Source organism: Elgaria multicarinata, chromosome 4, assembly GCF_023053635.1.
Source record: "Elgaria multicarinata webbii isolate HBS135686 ecotype San Diego chromosome 4, rElgMul1.1.pri, whole genome shotgun sequence".
Classification (NCBI taxonomy): domain Eukaryota; kingdom Metazoa; phylum Chordata; class Lepidosauria; order Squamata; family Anguidae; genus Elgaria; species Elgaria multicarinata.
In genome coordinates, this window is record NC_086174.1 from 108,768,771 (window position 1) to 108,781,623 (window position 12,853).

At 41.3% G+C, this 12,853-nt stretch overlaps 1 protein-coding gene across 1 annotated transcript in view; it reads left to right on the plus strand.

Annotated features, from left to right (window-relative positions):
- IMPG1 (interphotoreceptor matrix proteoglycan 1) overlaps positions 1–12,853 on the plus strand; it is a 91,687-nt gene that overhangs the window by 27,376 nt on the left and 51,458 nt on the right. Inside the window, exon 3 of the mRNA XM_063125798.1 lies at positions 10,672–10,838. Coding sequence (XP_062981868.1) covers positions 10,672–10,838 — 167 coding nt within the window. The remainder of the gene's footprint in view (positions 1–10,671; positions 10,839–12,853) is intronic.

Here is a 12,853-nt window from a genome sequence, read left to right on the forward strand (position 1 = left end):
GCATCAACCGTGGTGCCATAGGGTTTGTCACACATGAGTTTTGCAACTGGGTTAAAAATTAGCCACATGCCTCAAGAACTGACAGTGGTGTTCACAGACAATCTGCAAGCAGATAAATTCCTCTGCTATCTGCAGAATGAAATTAATCCAGTCAAGAAGCATAATTTTTTTTAAAAAAAAAAAAGAACACGAGCAACTTACAGGATATGGCACATGTTCTGAACGTTAGTCAATATTCTTGAACATTTTTTTTCCAAATAGCAACTGGGCAGAGAGACATACCTTGGTTGCCAAAGAAGAGCTGTGTTAATTTATCAAAAAAATGGGTGTGCATATGTGTACTGACATGTTTGGTGCGTCTGTGTTTCAGTAGCCCCTGAAGTGCTTCTTAAGTGATTTAAAAACAACAACAGTGTAGTGCCCTTACAAAAAGGTGCCACAGGCAGCTATCTAGAATGATCTAGTGGGATGGGAAAGAAAGTTGGCCCTATGTGTTGAAAATGCTTTAACCTTTTTATGTCAGCAGAAGATTGGTGCACAGATGGCAGGCACTTTGAAATGCATTATCGAAGAGCGCTGAATAGCAACTCAGAAGTAGCAGAGCTATGAGGTGAAATGTACACAAGACATACCTGTATACATTGTAAATATTACCGGAGGGGTGGGGGAGTTGTTGTTCTTGTTTTGTCGTAGCCTGAGTTTTGGTACCTTAAAGATTTTACATATTGCTCATTTGCATTTGCCCCTCACAGCATATTTATAATTACTACATAGTGCCATTAACATAAACAATATTTTTAAAAAGATCTGAAATATAATGGCATGATGTAGCCAAAGTTAGGCTATGTTGTTTCAGTGATAGATAATTAAACACGTACTCAACTCTTCCATTAAAAATAATGATGGTGAAATGTGCTTTTCTTGGGCTGGATTGAGCCCTAAATTTTGACAATGGTGGAGACAATCAGGAGGAAAGAGAAATGAACTAGGAAAGTGTTACAAAAGCTTCAGCTATGGGGTGGTATATAAATGTTAAAATAATGGGATTTAGACTGGCAGAACATGTTCAGAACACCTTCTGTGTTATTATTATTATTATTTATTTATATAGCACCATCAATGTACATGGTGCTGTACAGAGTAAACAGTAAATAGCAAGACCCTGCCGCATAGGCTTACATTCTAATAAAATCATAATAAAACAATAAGGAGGGGAAGAGAATGCAAACAGGCACTGGGTAGGGTGTTTCATGTTTGATCCCCAGGTCAACCTCTGCACCCATTTTTTTTAGGCTCCAGAAATGTTAGATTATCCACTGCAATGCAGTATCACCTTTGAAGACTGTCAGATCAGAATTTTGAATGTTTTTGTCTCTTTCTCTTTAACGTAAATGCAGCTGGGGTGTGGAGGAGTATCCATTGATTTGAGCAGCAGGGAGGGTATTTAGTCCTCCCCCTCCTGCCATTTTTCTGATCCAACTGCCTCCCAAGATGCTGTTTAGTTTCAAAAAGGAATGCATCCATTTCACATTATTTTATAAAAATGGGGGGGGGAGGAATGACTTAGAAAAAATGACATCATTTGCTTACTCTGGGGCTGCTTTTTTGTTAAATGTTAAATTTAATTTTTGTTACATTTCACCACCTTTTTGTGTTATTATGATGTTAAGGCGATTGGCTGAGGATTCCTTTTTTAGGCAGATTATTGGCTAATAGACAAGGATGGTCAATTAATGGTCTTTTGATAGCTTTGTTTGTTCTTTTTCATTATTAAATCAATCTTTACAGTATTTTTCTATGCAAAAAAAGATGATAATTAAAAACTATATTTGTGAACAATTAACTCAACACAGGAACTTCAACAAGAAACAATAAGGAAAAGGAAAAGCCAGAAGTACCCTCATTAACAGTTTCACATGTACATTTACTTACTCTTGAGTGTTTTGAAGGAGATTAGAGCTAGAGCTTAGAAAAGGTGACCCTCTAGTTAAGGGCAGTTGACGTGTGTGTATATTATTATTAATAATTACATTTCTATACTGCCCCATTGCCAAAGCTCTCTGGGCAGTTCACAAAAAATTAAACATTAAAAACAATGTGTGTGTGTGTGTGTGTGTGTGTGTGTGTGTGTGTGTAAGTGCAGAAATGGAAGAGTCCAGCTCAAGACTACCCCTAGGTCCAGCTGATCTGGTGGTAGTGATTGGGGGAGCACAAGGAGGAATGCATGGTGAGACTTGTAGTCTTCCCAGCAGCAATGGCGGGGCTTCTCATGACTTGGTGAAGTCAGTGGTGTAGTGATAAATTTTGAAGTCTCCAGAGCCACACCCACAAGGAGAGTCCAAAATGCTCCATACTCACCAAAGAGCATAGTGCTCCCTAGAGATGTTGGGAAATCTGCAATGGAGTCAAATGAGTTCAGGGTGGATGCTGATTAGGAAATTCTGCAAAAGAGAATGCTCACTAGTTAAGATTTTTTTAAAAAATATCTTGATCATTCTACTAAAAGGACAGTGACTTTTTGATTTTAATAGTTATATAATCATCACTATATTTTTATTAGAAATATTTGGCTGAGCTTTTATTACATATATGTATCAAATTGGCCTATATCAAAATAGTTTATGGATCTGGCTTTCTGAAGGTTTTTTTAAAACTGTATTTAAACCATATCAAGGCAGATTGTGTGCTACAACTACACTCTCATTAAAATCTATCACACTGCTGCTATTTTCTACCTTTTTTCTCATTTATGCTAATGAATGTGCATCTGTTCAGCTTTCCCCCCTTTGTTATTCTCTTTCCCATAATAAATCTGATTCCTTTTACAATGCTTCCCCTATTATACTCTGTTAATGTATGAACACATACACATTGGAGGCATCATCTCTTCTGGCTTTTTCCTGCCTCTTTATAGTTCCATTTATTAATAATAGTCATATCTTGCTTAATATAATAAAATCTCTATATAGGAAGCGGCCTTGTACTGAGTGAGACCATTGGGTCCATCTAGCTCAGTACTGTTGACACTGACAGGCAGCAGCTTTCTAGGCCTTCAGGCAGGATTCCTCCCAAGCTGTACCTGGAGATGCCAGGGGCTGAACCTGGCACCTTCTGCATGCTAAATAGGTTCTCTACCACTAAGTTACCACTAAGTTACCGTTCCTCCCTAATTTACCAGTAAGTTCCTACCTTAATTCCCAGTATATTGTACAAAGTTTCTTCAATCCATTTTAGAAATGTTCTTTTTGGGCTGGGGCTCAATTGTATGTTTTCCACACACTTACAGTTCATATTGCTGTGGCCTGCCATGTATAATTCCGCTACGTTCTTCACCCCCATCCTGAGATCAGTTTCCGAAATTGGCCTGCGGTTCAATCTGCAACCCTCCTTTCTCTCATAAAGTCTTTAAAGGTGAATAGCCAGCTGCCATTTTTCAGACCAGCTGTCACTTTCAGCTCTTACCATGTGTCTATGACTGTCATTCCCTTGGCTTGCTCTCCCTCCCCCCTCTCCGCCCCCTCCGTGATGTATATTGACACTGAGAGGAATGCCTGCTTTACTTGCATTCCACTCAGCCTTTCACTTCACCCCGTTGTCTGATGTTTATTGAGGCTGCAGAATTTTGCCGTTTTCAACTTATTTTAACAAGACAGAGTTTTAAATAAAAATCCACTACATTGCTGCAAACCTCCCAGGTCCTCTGCTGATGCGCTCAGTGCAGCTTTCACAATAACAATAGAGCAAATATAACAAGCTAATAAGAGCATCAGAAAAAATAATAAAACAAAGCAGCAATTTTTAAAAAACAACAACACACAACTGGTGACAATAAAGCAACCACATAAATAAACTCACAAAAGGTAGTAGTCTGTCAAAAAATAATAATGATGAATAATTACTGGCTTGAAAAAGGTTGGAGAGCGCCATCTTTTTTCCAGCTGCCCACTGCATTTCTGTGCTGGGCATAGAGGAGGACACATCCCTCCATTGGCAAGCCATGTGGTTTCTATGCTGGACATAGAATCCTCTTCCACAGTGCCAGCTTCAAGTTTTAGAGGGCCCCTGGACAAGGCCTCCTCAACGGCCGTCTCCCTCAGTGAGTCTACCTTCTCACTGCCTGTGTCACCAGCTGTGATTGGTGCTCCTCCTCTTTCTCATCGCTGCTGCCACTGGTTTGCTTGACAGGTAGAGAGCCAGTGAGCAAGTAGATAGTGGCATCTACCGCTCCTCCTCCGATTCGTTACCACCATTGTCTGGGCCATAGTGGGAGGCAGGTTGCAATGGCAAAGAGGAGGAGCGAGGGCAGGGGGCTCTTGTCAGTCATCCCCTGCTGGTTGGGAAACCTCAGCAAGTGCCCAACCGTGCCTACTGCTGATGCCAGGCCTGCTCCTTTGCCAACCCGCTCCACTCTCTTTCCTGCTTATCACCTATGGCTATTGGACTAGAGCCTAAATGCAAGGCTGTAGCAAAATTATTACAGTTCCACAATACACATATGTGAAAGCCGGTTTTCTATAGAGGGTTGATGGCGATAGCAGAAAGGTGATGTCGGTATGTGCTGGGTACATGTAAGAACAGATTGGTCTGCTCTCTTTTCTCCGCAGAATCCTCCTTTTGGTTGTTGATGTCACTTTAAAATACTCTATCCAGTTGTCTATCATGGATGATTAATAGGGGCATAGAGGTGCTGAGGCATTTTTTCATGGCCTGCAGGCCCTCATGAAAACCTGAAGTTCAGTGTTCTTTGGTTGTTGTTTACATTTGAAGAACTGATGTTTATAGAGAAAAGTTTCAAAATACTATAATGTTAGAAGCAGGAAAAAGGCAATTTATACTTGTTAGTCAATTTCAAAAACATACCTACGGATAATGCAAGTTTTCCTGTATTTAAATGTACCAATCTCAAGATCAGAGTATAATAAATCAGCTGCAATCTATTCATTATAATTTGATACATGCCAAGCTTGTGGAATTAATTAATTAAATATAAGTATCGCGGTTAGATTTGACTGAAAATGTAAAATCATCCCCAGCGTATTGCACATTCTCAATGTGGACAGAATGTCAAACAAGTTGGAAACCATCCTGTATCAACCACTTCAGTAAAATCACCAGTATAACTCAGTTCTGAAATACCATGTTTTTAGAAATGTGTACAAAATATCACATAAAACTAAATTACATATGCTCATTTCTGGTCATTCCAGTCAAGCAGTATTGTTTGGACAACACATCCATCTCTTGTTTCTTTGCGCATGTCTTCCATTTGTTTACAATTGTCTATAACTGTGTCTTTTTATGGGTTCAATAAAACATTATCTATTTTATTTATTTACTGTATTAATACCCTGCTTTTTTGACAATTATTTTCTGGTAAAGTGGGTCACATCAATCGAGCCATCAGGGTTACAAACTCAAATACCAAGACACACAAGAAGCAGGCAGTGGGGAAGGAAGAGGAGAGAGATCATGTTTTCAAGGTCAGGACGAGATGGTGAGCTCTAAGCGGGCCTCTAAAAACACTTCAGGCCAGGCTGATCTTCCCTTGCTGGTGTTCTGGCTTAAATGAGGCTCCTGCTCCCTTGCTGATGTTCTTGCTTGAATGCTCTGGTTGATGGATGGGGCTGGAATGTTCTTTCCCCATCCTTCTGCAGTCCCAGCAGGGCATGTGTCGCTTGGAGCCGAGTGTTCTTCCTGGCAGGGAGGGGGAAGTGAGCTCCCTGCAACTGTTCCTCCTCCCCCTCCCTAGCAGATTATTATTATTATTATTATTATTATTATTATTATTATTATTATTATTATGTATATAGCACCATCAATGTACATGGTGCTGTACAGAGTAAAACAGTAAATAGCAAGACCCTGCCGCATAGGCTTACATTCTAATAAAATCATAATAAAACAATAAGGAGGGGAAGAGAATGCAAACAGGCACAGGGTAGGGTAAACAGGCACTGGGTAGGGTAAAACTAACAGTATAAAGTCAGAACAAAATCAAGTTTTAAAAGCTTTAGGAAAAAAAAGTTTTTAGCTGAGCTTTAAAAGCTGCGGTTGAACTTGTAGTTCTCAAATGTTCTGGAAGAGCGTTCCAGGCATAAGGGGCAGCAGAAGAAAATGGACGAAGCCGAGCAAGGGAAGTAGTAGGGTGACCATATGAAAAGGTTACACCCTCCTGTAACTTTGACAGTTTATTTATTTATTTGTATTTTTATACTGCCCAATAGACAAAGCTCTCTGGGTGGAAGGAGATCACATTTCTATAGACCATGGCAACCCCCTCCCCATCCCTCAAGTCAGTGCTGGTGCTGCACTGAGTACCCAGAGTCACCCTCCCATTTCACCCACCCAGGTCTCAGTGATACATGCCAGGTCGTCCCTCTCATCCACAATCAGATCATGGATGAGGAAGATTTTGTTTTGGACCGACCTGGCATTCAGCAGCAGCAGCGCCAAACCCGAGGGCAAGCTGGGGAGGCCACCAGAAACCATCTGGTTGGGGGAAGAACCAGAAGAGAGGATAACTGTAAGAAATCTAGCCCCTCTTCTCCTCATCTGGCCTGTTGTTCCCCCATCACCATATCTCCCCTTACTCATGACCACAGTTATGTGGGCACCCCCTTGCCCCCCTGAGTTCCCCAGGCACATATTTAAAAAGTACAATTTATAAAATGAAATAAAATAGTATCAAATGCTGCAAAATTGTTGCCGGTGGTTGTTTCAAGCTGGTTGTAGAAGTCCATAGGTGTCCGTAGGTCACTTGTGTGCTCCTCAGTGGGAGTCAAAGTGTGCACTTAATGTCACATTTTGCAGGATGCTGAGTCATGTGCAGAGGTGCTGCCTCTGGCAGCCTTGACTTGCAATACCTGTGGGAGGAGAGGAGCAGCTGGTCAGCCCATCAGGGGTGTGGGGGGGCAGCAACAGAAGGCGGCTTTTGCAATGGAGAAGCAGTGTTTTGCCAGTAGTACTTCTGTCTGCTTAGTGGACACAGCAGTCTTGTGCAACTAATGCAACAAGTGCCATAAAGAGTACTAACATGTACACAAATCCTATATGGTCCTTCTCCCAGGAACCATGGAATTGCTCTGTAAACCTCTGAGCTCTACGCTGTATTTTTTTAAGATTCTCTCCTGCTCTCAATTTCTGTTGTTGGCACCGATCTAAAGTTTTCAAACGCTCTTTAAAGTTCTCAGGTGGCTTTTCAAGCTTTCGAATGATTTTAACGTGTGTCAAGGCCTTCAAACTGTTGCACGTTTTAACTGTAAGTCACCTTGGGGGTCCTATTTGGGATGGTAGGTGACTCATACATTTACAAATCAATCAATGAAATAAATTAAAGCATGTTTGTTCCCCTCCAGCACACTGGTCTTGGCATCTCCAGTTAAAATGATCAGATAGCAAGCAATGGGGAAAACCTTTGCATGAGACCTCAGAGAGACACTTCCAGTCAGTGAGGACAATTTGAGGCAAAAAGGATTGGATTGGGCCTAGCATAGGGTGACCATATGAAAAGAGGACAGGGCTCCTGTATCTTGAAAGGGGAATTTCAGCAGGTGTCATTTGTATGCATGCAGCACCTGGTGAAATTTCCTCTTCATCACAACAGTTAAAGCTGTAGGAGCCATACTACAGTAACCACATACAAAAGAGGGCAGGGCTCCTGCAGCTGTAACTGCTGTGATGAAGAGGGAGTTTCACCAGGTGCTGCATGCATACAAATGACACCTTTTCAATACAGCTGTTAAAGATACATGAGTCCAGTCCTCTTTTTCATATGGTCATCCGAGCCTAGCATGAATATGTCCTTGCATTATTATAATATTAGGATAGCATTCTCTTCCTTCTTCTTAAGGAAAAAACATCCATGGAGGTTTATTTTTGTTTTGGTTCTGCTCAAATGTCTGCTAGGCCCTAGGCTTGTTAGGCTCATTAAACCTCAAGGTATGTATTATCTGTGAAGTGCCTGCCTCCCCTTTAAAACAATTCAGTCTGGTTCTTGGTGATAGGGGGGTGGGGACACCAACACCCTCATTGCTTTTCTTCATTGTTGGGAGTGAATTAATGGGCTTGTGTTGCCTGACATGCAGACATTCAGTTTTGAACAGCAGGCCATTAAATATTAGTGTGCCCGCTAGTCCTCCTTGTAGTCCTTGTTGTGTTAATTGCACGAGACGAGCTGCTCCATGGGCTCTGTTAGCAGAGGGAGCTGTTGGAACAGTTCCTTACAGCCTTGAGATTTTAGCCTACTGTGTGCTTGTTCTGAAGATTCTTCCCGGCCTTATTAGTTCTGTGCATTTGCACGTATTCACTTTTTATTTCCCCAAATGCTGCAGAAGCCAGCAGTGGTTCCACAGCTGTGTTGGCTATTATTTTCCACTGTCGCCACAATTTTGGCATGCGGTTGAGTTATTCATCATCAGAAAGGAGCACTTTTAACTTTAAACAAATTAGAGCAAATACGCAAAATTGGAGAGCTGTTTCCATGGGGACTCTGCCTAAACCAAAGCAGATTTTCTTTTTTTCTAGAGGTTTGTTTGAAAAACAAACAAACAAACCATCGAATATACTCTTTGGACATGATGAGACTTATAAGTAAATAAGTACTTCCTAGCTTAATTATCTCAGCCTGTGTCCAGACGCTTATTGTTATTTCTGTCAAACAATGAGAGATAATTTCCCTTTTACAATGACACCCTTGAATAGATTGGCTGCTGCACAAATATAATAAAGGAGAGGACAATCTTGCAGTGGTGGAAAATGTTTGCTCAAAGACAAAATATATTTTCAGAAATATTAACACACTCTTGAGATGGTGGGGGATCTCGTGATGTAGTAGTAGGTGGCCTTACATGATGAAGGGCAACATAACTAATCCATCCGTTCACATACTGAAATGCAGCTTTAAAAACTCTTTTAAAACTATTCCAGATCTTATTCAGCCATTGAGTGTGGGAAAGTGTTTTACTTTCAGTAGACCAGCCATGATCACACTTCTGTATTGCGGCAGCACTTGGAATGATTCTGGTGGCTAGTTTTAGCTTTTGCAAGACACAGTATGAACTCTTGGGGAAAATAGTTTCACAGGGATCTAAGACAGGATAAGAACATAAGAAGAGCTGTCCTGGGTCATGCCAAGGGTCCATCTAGTCCAGCATTCTGTTCACACAATGGCCAACCAGCTGCCCACAGGAAATCCACAAGCAGGACATGGTGCAATAGCATCCTCCCACCCATATTCCCCTGCAACTGTTGAACATAGCATACTGCCTTTGATACTAGAGTTAGCATATAGCCGTCAGGACTAGTAGCCAAGACCAGTAGCCTCTTCCAGGAATTTATCCAATCCCTTCTTAAAGCCATCCAATTATTGACTGTCACTACATATTGTGGAAGTGAATTCCATAGTTTAACTACGCCCTGTGTGAAGAAGCACTTTTATCAGTGCTGAATCTCCTACCAGTTAGCTTCCTGGGGTGAGCCTGGGCTCTAGTAAAGGGAGAAAAATGTCTCCTTATGCACTTCCTCTATACCCTGCATAATTCTGTACAGCTCTATTATGTCTCACCTTATCTCTTTTCTAAGCTAAACAAAATCTGAGGCCCCAACTACATGGGGCATTTACTCTAATTCTACTGTGCCTGCCAGATGATTGTGGCACATGATGTATTTATTTATTATTTTATTTATTTTATTTTTATTTTATTTATTTTATTTTATTTATTTATTTATGTATGCCCCTCTCTGTAGCAAACACAGGTTTTCAAGCTGTAAAACCTGCTTTTCTTCTCTTTTCTTTTCAATTTTTTGTTTGTTTGTTTTGTTTTGTTTTTGCTTCAGTGCAATTTGGGAGTCTGTATAACCTCAATTGCCTTTGTTGTGGGCTGGAGGGGGTTGGGGCAGCACTGATTGGCTGACGGGAAAAGGTGGTCCAGCATGTGTGCGCAAAGCTATAGTGAGTTTAAAAGCTGATCACTCCCTAGTACTGAGAAAGGTTGAGCATGAGGAGAGGAATAGGATAAACATGTATACTCAGAAGTAACTCATTGCCTTCAATTGCACTTTGCTGAGCAAGAGTGAAGAGAGGAGTCAGGAGAATTCCTTTGCTTGCTCTTTTTTAAAATCTCCAGACCAGCATAGGTGTGCATAAGTTTAATGAGTTTAAAAGTTGATGACCACCAAGTGCCCCTTTGTGGAATGTCCTCCTAAGGGAAGTTTATCAGGCCCTGGTGCTTTATTCTTTTAGTCACCTAGCCAAAGAATTGCTCTTCCAGAAGGCTTTTGTTAGTTATCTTCAATTTGTTACTTTGCTGGTCCTTCATGATTGATGTTCTGGGAGATTCAGGACAGACTAATGGAAGTACTTTTAGATTGTAAGCCTGTGGGCAGGGACTGTCAAGAAAGACTTTTGTAAGCCGCCGTGGGAGCCTTTTTTGGCTGAATGGCGGCATAAAAATCCATAAATAAAATAAATAAATAAATAAATAAATAAATAAATACTTCATAGTTAAACTGTGGGATGCTGGGTGCCAATTTGGATGGCTTAAAGGGGGGATTAGTCAAATTCATGGAGAATAAGGATATCAGTGGATACTAGTCAATATGCCTGCATATTATGTCCAGGATCTGAGAAAGTATGCTCAGTAAAGTGCATTTGTTCTTATTCTATTGCCTCAGTTTGCCAAGAAGCCGTATGGGAAGCTTTCCGGATCTTTCTGGACCGGATTCCGGATGCAACAGAATATCAGAATTGGGTCACTGCCTGCCAGCGAGAAACATTCTGCATATTCGACATTGGGAAAAATTTCAGTAATTCTCAAGAGCATCTGGAGATAATTCAGCGGGTAAGACTTCAAGGGCTTATGTGCACATCATGCTAAGCCACCCTACAATTGAGCCACGGTGGGCCGGTTGTTTGCTGAACATCCAATGGTACACCCAACAGACCATTGGGGTTGTTGTGCCTTGTTCTCCCGCTCCTTCACCTTCAGTCCTCCATCTGTCTCTGGCATGTATTCCAGGCTCCCTTGGCAGCAGCACCTGTCTTGTCTCCACACTTCTCGCTCTGATCACTATCACCTTTTTGTTTGCTGATTTTTTGAAGGGTTGATTCGGGAATATGTTGTTGTTGTTGTTGTTGTTGTTGTTGTTGTTGTTGTTAAAGTCTTTCATAAGTGTACATTTACAGCTTTCCAATAGGTGGAGTCATGTCTGAATAATTCCCTTGTCCATTTTAGCTGTCAATGAGAATGGTGAAGTGCAGTACGTAACATACAAAGAAATTTTCAAGATGAGGCTGCATTGTGGCGGAACCCGAAACCACGGGTTCCTGTGTGGTTCGCTGAGTGGTGGTCAAAGACTCTCAAGACACAATTTCTCTCTCCTTAGAAGGTTTATTACGAGCAGCGCTGCAAGGTGGCAGTCTGAGGAAACTGCCCAATAATTTCAGGAAATGTCAACATATTTATAGAGTCAGTTCCCCTTAGATACCATGGCAGAACTTTCTCACCAATCATAATACAGTTCTGAAAATGCAACAACCAATAAGAAGCTAAGCATTTAGGCATGTACAGAGTATGAGTGCTTCTCTGACTAGAAGATATCACAGTTACAGAAAAACAGAAAAACATCTCTATCTCTTATTTTCTTGGTTATCTTTCCTTGCAGACATCCTCCACCCTCTGACTGCCGGGGTGGACAACGCCTATGTTGTCACATAGTTTCAGCATCAACTTAACTCTAAAAGCAAAAGCAATTGCAGCATTAAAAACAAGGTTTAAAGGAACAGGAAGCCATGAACTTTATGAACTATAGCTAAGGATGATAGGCCATTTTCTCATACCTATGGGCATAGCAAAAGAACCAGCTAAAATTCCGCGACATGCATATAGGCTGATTTGTGCACAGTTGTGAAGCCAGAAGTGCAATTCAAAAGCACTGAAAATGGGGTGGAAAGGCAAACGGAGTAAGTGCACCAAAAGGGGCAGATATCTCCCCCTTCGCAAAGTGATCCTCTCACTTTTAAGTGTTAAACAGACACTTCTCGGTGTCCTCCACCTTTTCAACTCTTCCTCCAGCCACTTTGTAAAGGGGAGTTTTCGCTGATACTATTGCACTTATCCAAATTCTCCCCATATACTTTCTGGACCTTAAATTTGAGCTAATTTATCCCTCCATTTACTTCGCAGCCTTTAAATTTGCACAAATACTCCCAACACACTTAGAGGGTGGCTGAATGCAAATGGGATGCCTGCACCAGCAGTACTTTCACCTACCATGGGGCCTAATTTTTTCTGTCCCATGCTGTTGCCTTCTGCAGGTTTTTTATAAAAACTATCAGGGAGATCTATGCAAATCTGCTAAAGTGCAGTAACTGCAGCAGTAATTCTCCAAAAAGGAGCAGCGAAAAGCAGTGTGTGTGTGTGTGTGTGTGTGTGTGTGTGTGTCCAGCTGCATTCTGGAAGTGTTGAAAAGGTGGAGGACACTGAGAAGTGTCAGTTCAACACTTAAATGCGAGAAGATCACATTGCCAAGGGGGCACTTTTGCTGTGCTTACTACATTCACCTCTCCCATTTTTGTGTTACAGGGTTCCTCATTTCTTTTACTGTTATTTCTTCCCTGCTCTTTCACAACTGTGTGCAAATTAGCCCATGTCCATCCTCATCATGTCAATTTCCTTGCATGTTACCTACTCCACTTCACACAGCTCCCTTTGACAGGTGAAACATACAAGAAAATTCACTGGCAAGACTCTATATATCAGACACTTATAATTGCTCACACACACACACACATACACACACACAATTACAACCCCGATCTGCACAATTTTGAGGCACTGAAAAAAATGAAAAAGGT